We start from the raw sequence: 9,863 nt of genomic DNA on the forward strand, positions 1-9,863 counted from the left end.
TGAGCGGAAAGAAGTCTTGGCTAGCTAGTCACAGGTTGCGAAATACAAATACAAACTTCTTAAACTTGAAGTGAAACCGCTCTTTTTGGTCATTCGGACAGTTCCAATGTATTTTTTGTGGTATAGGCGTGGTCAGTTCAATTTCCCTTCAAATTGTTGACTTATTTGAGAACAATGTGACACAACATGTATATTGACTCAATAAGACTGTATTATAGTGTACAAACATCAGCAAAACAGTCATTATTTTTCTCTTTTAGGCAAAATAGTAGTGTACAGTAGTGAACAATATCTGAAGAAATGCAAAAACTATTGGCTATCATTCAAATCGAATTAAAACCGAGTAACAAAATCTGACCAATATTATACATTACAGGTATACAGTAGCTAGTGTAGTACTGTGTTTCTGGCAAATAATAGAATGACTGCATTCTTGGTCATTTGGTTTATTATACAACAGCAGTCTGCAATGAAACTTAAAACTTCTTAACAGAGGAATGTTATGGAAGTAAAAAAAAACAAAACAAGAAACTAAATGCCATTTCCCTTCAGAACCTACATTAATATTAAAAGTCGTTGTACATAAGTTAAACGTTTGCTACGTTGACAGAGGCATGATCCATCCTGAGATGTCCAGAACTCATAGCAATATAGCAATATAGCAATATAGTTATTCATGTTGCAAAAGTCCTTCAATAGCAGGAATGTAACCATAGAAATTGTGCAAATGTTTGCATTACCACCACATAATAAAAGGTCAAGTAGAGTCCGTCACACACACGGTCAGGTCAAGACCCCAGCAAAGCGATAACACGGGTACTAAACGGGGGCTGCAATCCCTCATGGCCGCCGCGCCAGTGGCATTCATGACAGCAAAGCACGGCTCATCTCCCCTGACTCACAGGGCCTTTGCGGGTCCTGTCCGGCTGGCAGGCGGGGGGGGGGGCTCAGGACTCGGAGTGGTCGGCGTCCTGGGAAGACCGGCTCACTGAAGGCAGCCGCTCAGCCGCTTTGGCTCTTTGTGCCAAGAACCTGTCGAACTCTTCGGGGGAGACGAGCACAATGAGAAAAGGAAGACTGCTTAGCTGGGCTCCGAGTACCAACTGGAAATCTAACACGGAATCAAACACGCCTGGCGTCCACACGTCCTCACTGTCACTACATGACCGCCAGATGCCTTCAGGGACACTCGGACATCACACCGTTTTTATTATTCGTGCATGTGCGGTGGAAGTAAACAGAAAGACAAAGAAAAGCAAGAAGTGTATGGAACAGGAAGTCAGCTACACGGGTGCTCACCTTCACTCGTGACACCATCAGACTCCTCAAAGTCTTCGTACTGGGGGGCAAAGAATAAGGACAGGTTATTGAACAGGTTATTTGTTGAACATAAATGGATTTCAGCAAACGGAAATATGCCATCCCAATGATAGAAAACAACAACTGTACACACAAAATAACTAAGGTGTCACCTCATCTTCCAGTGAAAGCCATTTCTCTATGTCGTCCATGACATTGGACTGCTTGACAGGAATCTAAAAGGGGGGGGGGGGACACACAGGTGAATGTCGTGAATTGTGACCACGGAGGAAGCTAGAGATGTCCAGATCCATATTTGTTGGCTTCTCCTCTGACCCTGATCGTGTGCCACAAACATGAATTTGTGGAATTGAACACGGTTATGGAAATGTTTGGCTCTGTGAGTCGGGTGACTGACCCAATAAAAGATAACATTGGACAAAAATTATTTTAGGGTAGGATTAATCATTTGACATGGTAACAAATTTAGAATATACGCTGTATAATATATAATAATTTATTGACGGTCCCTAGTAGAACTAGGCAGCACTTCCTGTTGGAGCTCCCACCCCAAGACACACCAGTCTGGGCCAAGTGAGGGGGAACTACGGCTGTAGCCACATAGCCCAATATCCATCATTGTAGGAGAGTCTCCCAGGGTTACCACTTCCACCACGAGATGGGGGCACTACAGTGGATCGCTAGCCGATCTTGAAGATCGGATCGGGACATCCCTAGTGGAAACAGCAAAAACTCCAAAATAACCACACACACACACGGAGGAAGCACCATGTAGACGAGTCAAACCCAACAAACCTTTCCATGCTCATTGGTTGCCAACATAAACTATTAAGACCACGAGGACACTTTGAATGGCATGCAAACTCATTGGAACAAAACGGGGCAGAAAAAGTAAACCACACACTAAAGCAAACAGGAACGGAACCTCATGACAAAAACAGCCAAACAAAAAGGGGGGACCCGGGCACGGTGGCCACAAACCCACCATTCCCCTTTTAAGCATCCAGTCTAGCTTTGGCGAGGAGCTGCGGGACGAGGATGGGCTGTATTCCTTCGTGCACAGATAGAGAGTTAGGCAACAACACGGCGCAATTCTCACTTCCCGCATCCAGTACTAGGAAGTACTGAGCAAGGCCACACCCAAAAACCTTCACCACCATTCGCTGCTTCTGCTTTCCTTTCAGCATCCACTTCACAGAGCTTCAATCCCACCGCAGCTTAGCTTACCGTTTTAGAGCTTAGCATCATCTTGTCCTCAGCTTGGGCCAGGCCACCCTGTCCAACGTCCGCATTTTCCCTGAAACAAAAATATTGGAGCTCTGCTTAGCAGGTCTGCTCCAAATTCTGGGAAGAGTTCCGAGAGCTTGTACCTTCCTCTTTCAGTGGAGACATTTCTTTTCTGGAATAATGCATCCACGTCATCTACGCCATCTACACCATGTACATCTGTTGGAGAAAGAGCCAAGTCTTGTTGGACGTGAAGGACGTGAAGGACGTGACAAACGTACGCACCAAGGCCTGCCATCTGGCTGGACAAGCTGTCCTCTTGTGATTGGCTGAGCGAGCCTCCATTGGTGACTGCCGCAGCCTCTGATTGGCTGACATCGAGGTCGGTTAGGTTGACGTAGGTATGGCTCTGCAAATGCAAAACAGGATGAGACGTGAATTTTCCACCTTGAAAGATGACTCCGGCTTTACCGTCTGCGTCTCATCAGGACCGTTGGTGAGCTGCCTTTCAAACCTGAAGACAGAGAAGACAACCATCAATAAAGGGCAGGCCACAAACCATGTGACCCGACACCCCCGACTGTTAAATGACCGTTTTTTGTTACTGTTCACTGTACTCAAACAGCTTGGTTTCATGGTCACAGCAGCTTCATGCATCTCACACGGGATGGTGGTACCTTGCTGTTCACCATTCCTTCCTTCCAAAAGGTCAGGCTGAGGTTGAGGCTCGGAGGCCAAGTGTGTGTGTCGCCCACCTGCGGTAGCGAGAGAAGGCCGTGTTCATCTGGTCGTTGGTCGCCAGCAACTCTTCGATCAGCTTCTCTTCGCTAAGCTTGGGGACCATCTTCACAATCCTGTCCTGCATGTCCTTACACACGGTGTACAACTGCTAATGACACAAGCAGACGGAGAATGTGTGGGCGGGGAGGGGTGGCGGTGGAGCAGATGCAGCAGATGCGTGGAGATGCGTGGAGATGCGTGGAGGGCCAGGTCAGTGAAGGCCAAGCTGCTTTTCACACGCCATGAATGGCGAGAACGTGTGAGAGGAGGTTTCTGTACCTCTAGCAGCTCCATGTCGGCTTGTTTGATGGTGACGGGATCCAGCTGACTCATCATATCGGACATCATTGTCAGGTTGCTCCGCACCACTCCCAGCTCTGTCTTTAGCGCCTTCACCTGAAGTGGGAATACCACTCACTCAACAAACGCTAGCTTGGGAAGGCAGAAGATTCCATTCCAGGTGGGAGAATGATGGGTTCTATTTATAGTCAAGGAATATGGTTACATGCAGGTGCAGGTGCTCCTAATGTTACGGCCACCGTCTCCACATAACTATGGCTGAGATTAATCTAATTAATTCACCACGATTAATCACCACCCACAACTGTGTGTCAAAGTTGACTGTATTTTATTAACAGATAGACAATTGATATAGACTGGATTAACCACAGATTTTAAATAATTAATCCTGATTAATCACCATTTGCAACTATGTGTCAGGTGGTGAGCTCCGGGGGGGCAGGTGGAGACCCCTGCGTTATGCCCTATGAATATGCCTCTCCCGATTATTAAACAGGTTCAAATGTGGCTTCCACAACCTGCTTACCAAACAGCGCCCTCTGCTGGATTTGCAGCTGCAAGACTTTTATCCCCTACAGATAGCTCTTTCAAAGCCACCTTTGATTTATTTACAATTTAAAGCAAAGAAAAGAAACCCGCCGACATGCGGGGGTGCGAATGGCGAACGGCGGCCAGGCGGGGATCTACTGTGGAGTGAATGGAAAGTGGGAAGCACGGCAAAGTCCATCACCTGATTGGGAGTGAAGGCATCACTTCCATCTAGCGTCTGCTTTAGCTCAAGGGTCTGGGGCGGGTTTAGGGGAGGTTTGGAAGACAGCAGCGCGACAACAGGCCCGTTCCGAGGCAAAGTCTGCTAAGCCAGGCACAGAAAGGACAGAAAGGACAGAAGGGACAGAAAGGACAGAAAGGACCCGGAAGAAAAGGTTGACCACAGATGAACGCTAGTGTCCAAGAGTCAGGCAGAAGGAGCGTTTGTACCCTTTTGGGGGCTTGGACCGGGGCGTAGCCGTCCAGTTCTGTCATGGGGAACTCCAGTCCTTTCCTGCGCAGGTCTTCGTAAACGGACACGACACCCGTCAGGTCGGGCGAGCTTCGGAAAGCGTCAGCCCACGCCTGGAAAAGAAGACAATGGCAAAGTATCCCAATGGACGGAACGGGACATCATGGGTGCGTCGGGGTGGCCCCGCCCTACCTGGATAATGCTGAGCACTCGGTCATGCACGATCAGAGGAGGGTTGTTCCTGGGGATGATGGAGCGAACCAGAACCCCCTCTATGAAATCCCTTGTGGTCACAAGGATGTGAAACCTGTATCCACAGTTCTTCACGCAGGTTTCTAGCACCTGGAAGCCAGAACGCCGTCTCAGGTCTTATGACGCGCGGCCAACAGTAGGAGGGTGGGCTTGCGTGTTAAACACTCACCGTGAGCGCTAGCATGACCTCCTTAAAGTTTTTGTTCCCCACAATCCTCTTCTTTATGGCTCTGACTGCATCTTTAGGCCTGCAACGAGAGCAGTCATCTTACAGGAAAGGCAACAAGGGGTTTGCTGCAGGGAAGACAACGCGCATGCGCACACCCTTCTTCCGAGTTGTTGATGGTGTCACAGATCTCCATGTTCAAAGACCAGTCTTCCGACGGCAGGCTGGAGCCGGTTGCACTCTCTGTGACAGAGACGGGCAGACGTGATTAATGGCGTTAATTCACCATGTTACATATTCTTCAGGACACGATGTAAACACAATTATATTTCCATCGATCAATGGACAGACATGACAAATCGTTCAAGTGAAGCTCCATCGATGTAGGTCAGCAGGAAGTCCGCCACAATTCAGCCAATCAATTCACGACAGGGCGGCTTTTTGTTCCCGCCTCTTGCAAATCACTGGCTAGTACGCACGTCAATCAAGCATTAGCTAGTGCATCTCTGCCAGTCTCAATAATGGCTTAATTATTACTGAATTAAAGTGATGGAAGACTCCACAGATCGGATGGTGAATTTATGTAAAGCACCACTTACAAAAGAAACGAGTTAGCCCAGTAACGACCCAGAATTTGGTGTTTACGTTGAAAGCATGCTGGGCGGATATAAAATCAAGCTCACCGATGCGCTGTCCCACCGGCGTCCCGAACGGGTTCCCGAGTAAAAACTCCATGGTGGAAGCAGGAAGGCACAGCAGAGCACCGACGAATCGGGTCCGAGCCGGGCGGCCGAACTGGCTGCTGCGGACGGCCGCTGCTGGCTGCACAAAGTGGGCCACTGGTTGAGCTGCGTCACGCCTTAAAGGAACATCATCATCTAGTCTTCGGGGACATGATGCTCAACTGCGCCCCGCAATGCTTGATTTCAGTACTGCAGCCTTATTGACCTGTGAGGTCAATAGGATGGAACACTGTATTACTATTACAGATGTTACTATGCTGTATAGGTAGAACAATATAAATACGTATAACAATATAACTGTCAGGTGATTTGTAGTAGTGTATACTCTCAAATACCAGCAGTGCTAACAAAATAGCTCCTGCAGTAACAAACTCCAAGATAAGATAAGATATGCCTTTATTCGTCTCTGTATCTGCCCCCCCCCAATAAGCACTGTGCACCTTCCATTGATGAAGCGTTCAAGAGCACTCTGGCAATGGAGAAGAAGAGGTTAAAGACAGCTTCTGTTGTCAGCAAACAGGTCTATCTGGTCTTGTAGGCCACCCTGCCCTCAGGAAACACTCCTCCGACTCGGCTCATTCCACAAATGGTTTTAGGCTGTTGTCTTTGTACTATATCAACGTTCATAAGCGTAGAGGGGGCACATTTGTTATATCAAACATAAAAGTGCAGCCTCATTTGCATATTAGACATGTGACTTGTCTCCTTCACGACCAAAGCATGGATTATTGTGCTTTGCCAATATTTTTCATTTTTATTGGTTTATTCACAGCTATATTTCATCAGTGGTTGAAATGCACGTTGTCCAGTCTAATGTCTAAGTCTAACGTCACCAACTCCTTGAAAAATGGATGATTTTTAACAATGAAGTGTCACAAAAATCCTGAAGCAGTTAATCATAATGCGTGCATGAAAGAGTTCAATTGGATGGCATTTTTGAAAGCAAGATGATTTCTTTATTGGTGGGAAAACAAACCCAAGGCATCAACCAACAGGAGTCCATCAAACCAAATGGCGCACACTTCCCAACAGGAAGTTACCCAGCATGACTAACGGGTGAAGTTTTGCATGAATATTCGTGTTTCTATCCCCTTTCTAAAAACTGTTGGTTTTACGTTGAGCAAGGGTGTAAAGAGCACCCCCTTAGGCAAATTGGTGTATGGGAGAGTAATCCCTGCAGATAGCGGGGATGTCCTGTATCATATCATATATCATATCATATCATATCATATCATATCATATCATATCATATCATATGATATTTCACGGCCAGCTAACCAGTAGTTCCACAGACCAGGGTGGGGTCATCCACCTTTGTTCAACCTACCTTGTTCACACGTCCTGTGTTTACTTTTCAGTGACAGGATTCCAAACTGAGCTACCGAACTCGCCCTCGTCGGCCCCCACGGCAAGCCCCCGCCAGGGTGTCTGCTTGAGGATGAAAGGCTACCTATGTAAAGGTGGAAGTTCTGCTGTCGGGGGGGGGGCTTAGTGATGAGTCATCCCAACAGCTGATGCATCCCCGCCATGACATAACGCTCAAACCAAGAGAGTGAAGATGGCAAGACTGAAATAGACGAGTAGTATGATTAGGGCACAAACATGATCATGTGACTTTTGGTAATAAAGACTTTTATCTGCACCAGCAAGCCAAGCTGGGACTAAAGGATGTTCCTTTGCCGTGGTCCCACGGCGGAGGTCCCACTGTGGAGTTCATCAGTTTGGTCCCCGTCCACAGTTGTTGTTTGGGCCCAGGTCTTGCATAACTTTATCAAAGTGTCTCTCTCGCTCGGATTCGGAGTCGCTGGCCTCGCTTGCATCCGCCGCCAAGAGGCGAGAATAGTTGATCCTCTGCTGGCGGGGGGCGTTCCACTGGAGCAGAGGCAAGCACACGCACCACACCATCAGAACCACGGCCGCCCCCCTGAAGAGCCACGGCAGCCCACACGAGCGGACCGCAAACCCTCCAGCGAAGCCCCCCAGCGCCTTCCCCAGGTGAAGAAAGAGTCCACGGTAGACCCTCTTCACGCTCCTCTCCACTCCTGGCGTGGCTACGTTGTCCGCCTGCGCCCTGACGGCCCACCAGAAGGCCCCGCAGCTCAAAGCGCTGAAAGGCTGAGCCGGCAGCGCCGCCCACGGCCCCCAGAGGAAGGAGTAGTAGAAGCATTGGAATCCCAGCGTGCTCGCCGCCAGCAGAAGCACCCGGTCGGAGATGAGCGGTCGGGACAGGCGTGCGGCCAGCAGAGGGAAGGCGGCCTCCGAGAGGCGCGCGACGCCGAGGCACACGCCCATGTGCAGCTCCGTGCTTTTGTGATCGTGCATGTGCCACAACAGGAAGTTGTCCACGGTGGAGAGCGCCATGCCCACCAGCAGGGTGGTGGCGGCACAAAGCAGAGCCCGCTGGGAGCGGCGCACCAGTTGCCAAGCCTTAAACATCCGGCTGGCCTTGCTTGGCTTGCACGTGGCGATGGGGAGGGCGGCCGCCATCGGCAAGGCCAGCGCGGACAAGCCGGCGTAGCAGAAGAAATGCACGGCGCTCCTGGACGCTTGGCCGAAGACCAAACACTGCAACTGGCTGACCAGGAGCCCCGCCCCTCCGACGCCGCACGCGGCCCCGACCAAAGGCCACACTCTGGAGCCACCGTAGCGGTCGGAAGCGTCGGCGGAGTCGAGGTAGTCGTACAGGCCGTCGTCCGCCGTCCACGCCAGCGGGGCCGCCACCAGCTCCCACGCTGACACGCTGATGAGGACGAGGAAGAAGAGTTGGTGTTGGGTGTCCATCACCTTCAGGCTGCCCAGGAACTCAGCTTCTTCTTCGTGGTGCTCCTCCAGTTTGGGTTCAGATCTCCCACCCCTCCCCAAGGTGAGGCTCGTGGTCTGAGGCGCATCGGAGCGCCCGGTCTTGGAATCTGCCGTGCCGTTTCCAGGGCGTTGTGAGGTTGGGGTCGTTGCAGGAATCGTGGAATTGATTGGCGGCTGGGATTCCATGGACGATGGAGTTCCTGGACTGGACGCATTGCAGGTGCTGATGTACGCGTGCAGGTCTACAGGCGGGAGAAGAAGCAGAACCAGAGCGGCCGCCGCTGAACACGCCACGGAGCCGTTGACCAGCGCTCGCCTCTTGTTGTACAAGGCGGCCATCAGGCTGCCCAGGGGGCGCCACACCAGCGTGATGAGGTGCTTGGTGCCCAGGACCACGCCCGTCATCTCAGGACTCAGACCCAGCTGACGGAAATACAGCGTCAGGAAGGGGAGCAGGCAGGATTTGGCGCAGGAGTACAGGAAGTGGAAGGTCCCCGCCATCGCGAGGGCCCGGTGGACGTCTATTTGCCTGCTCGGCATCATGGCCGACTTCCTGGGCGTCTCCAGATGGGCTTCACGTGGACACCTAGAGGAACCACAGACATACGTGAGGAAGACAGGAGGATGAATACAAAGGCTAAAAAGGACAGCCACGGGCCACACTTTGGACACCCCCCAATTAGGGGAGCAGTGGAAGACACTAGCTAGGACGTGTTAACAAAATCTACTTGGATAAAAAGGTCAAAGGTGAGTTCTCCTGTCATAAATAATGCACAAAGGTTTAGGAAAAAGTAGAGCAAGTCAGAAAGGGACTTTGTTGTTGAAAGCAAAGAGAAAGTATTGAGTACCTGCCATGCTGGATGTACCATTTGGCTATGAAGGGGTGGCCACGTCATTGACTTCCTTGTGTCATGGCAAACTAAATACTACATTCAATATTTACCTTCAGATCTCCGTCAGCCAGACTCCTTATATCGCATATAATATCTATTTTCCACCAGGGAGCTTAGCATGTTAGCATGACTAACTATTCATCAGCGTCCGTCACCTGTTACACTTTGGTTAAAAAAACAACTTGCTCGTTTCCTCCTTGCCAACATTGGAGGACAGCAGCGCCCCCTGGGGACCTGGGTGCGTCAGTACACTACACAAGGCGGGAAACTCAAACAACTTTATTGTTTGGAAAGTAACAAGGATTAAAACAATACTTTTTTAAATGTTTGAACTTAGTTAAAAACATGCTGTATTATATTATATTATATATTATTATTGT

The 9,863-nt window shown here is 49.8% G+C and overlaps 2 protein-coding genes across 7 annotated transcripts; both read right to left on the reverse strand.

Annotated features, from left to right (window-relative positions):
* Nucleotides 1-243: 243 nt before the first annotated feature.
* On the reverse strand, nt 244-5,918 carry tom1 (target of myb1 membrane trafficking protein). Of its 5 annotated transcripts, none has more exons than XM_058050048.1 (16): nt 5,729-5,910; nt 5,204-5,288; nt 5,049-5,127; nt 4,820-4,969; nt 4,606-4,740; nt 4,358-4,477; nt 3,607-3,723; nt 3,303-3,433; nt 3,019-3,061; nt 2,833-2,956; nt 2,691-2,766; nt 2,548-2,617; nt 2,306-2,371; nt 1,473-1,535; nt 1,300-1,339; nt 244-1,042 (listed from the first exon to the last, which is right to left on the reverse strand). In XM_058050048.1, exons 1-16 carry the CDS (start codon nt 5,778-5,780, stop codon nt 948-950), a joined length of 1,446 nt encoding a protein of 481 aa, XP_057906031.1. In that variant the 5' UTR covers nt 5,781-5,910; the 3' UTR covers nt 244-947. The 5 variants fall into 5 exon arrangements, with proteins under 5 accessions (XP_057906031.1, XP_057906034.1, XP_057906033.1 ...); XM_058050050.1 differs by lacking the exon at nt 5,729-5,910 and adding an exon at nt 5,397-5,460 and having other exon boundaries at nt 246-1,042; nt 3,303-3,436; XM_058050052.1 differs by having other exon boundaries at nt 247-1,042; nt 3,303-3,436; nt 5,729-5,918.
* Nucleotides 5,919-6,654: 736 nt separating this feature from the next.
* Nucleotides 6,655-9,680, reverse strand: mfsd6l (major facilitator superfamily domain containing 6-like). Of its 2 annotated transcripts, XR_009119637.1 has the most exons (3): nt 9,534-9,680; nt 7,432-9,176; nt 6,655-7,355 (listed from the first exon to the last, which is right to left on the reverse strand). XR_009119637.1 is itself a non-coding variant. In XM_058050044.1 (2 exons), the coding sequence occupies exon 2, from the start codon at nt 9,131-9,133 to the stop codon at nt 7,505-7,507; it is 1,629 nt and encodes a 542-aa protein (XP_057906027.1). In that variant the 5' UTR covers nt 9,134-9,176; nt 9,439-9,676; the 3' UTR covers nt 6,656-7,504. The 2 variants fall into 2 exon arrangements, 1 of the variants encoding a protein (XP_057906027.1); XM_058050044.1 differs by having other exon boundaries at nt 6,656-9,176; nt 9,439-9,676.
* Between the last annotated feature and the right edge of the window lie 183 nt (nt 9,681-9,863).

The sequence above is a fragment of the Doryrhamphus excisus genome, chromosome 15 (assembly GCF_030265055.1).
Source record: "Doryrhamphus excisus isolate RoL2022-K1 chromosome 15, RoL_Dexc_1.0, whole genome shotgun sequence".
NCBI lineage: Eukaryota > Metazoa > Chordata > Actinopteri > Syngnathiformes > Syngnathidae > Doryrhamphus > Doryrhamphus excisus.

Bases quoted from the DNA above. Each gene is read 5' to 3' on its own strand.
- mfsd6l (XM_058050044.1), bottom strand. From the start codon at position 9,133: ATGATGCCGAGCAGGCAAATAGACGTCCACCGGGCCCTCGCGATGGCG.
- tom1 (XM_058050052.1), bottom strand. From the start codon at position 5,780: ATGGAGTTTTTACTCGGGAACCCGTTCGGGACGCCGGTGGGACAGCGC. The intron at 4,970-5,048 runs GTGAGTGTTTAA...TCTGGCTTCCAG, and splicing joins AGGTCATGCTAGCGCTCACG to GTGCTAGAAACCTGCGTGAA. The intron at 2,372-2,547 runs GTAAGCTAAGCT...CTGTGCACGAAG, and splicing joins TGATGCTAAGCTCTAAAACG to GAATACAGCCCATCCTCGTC.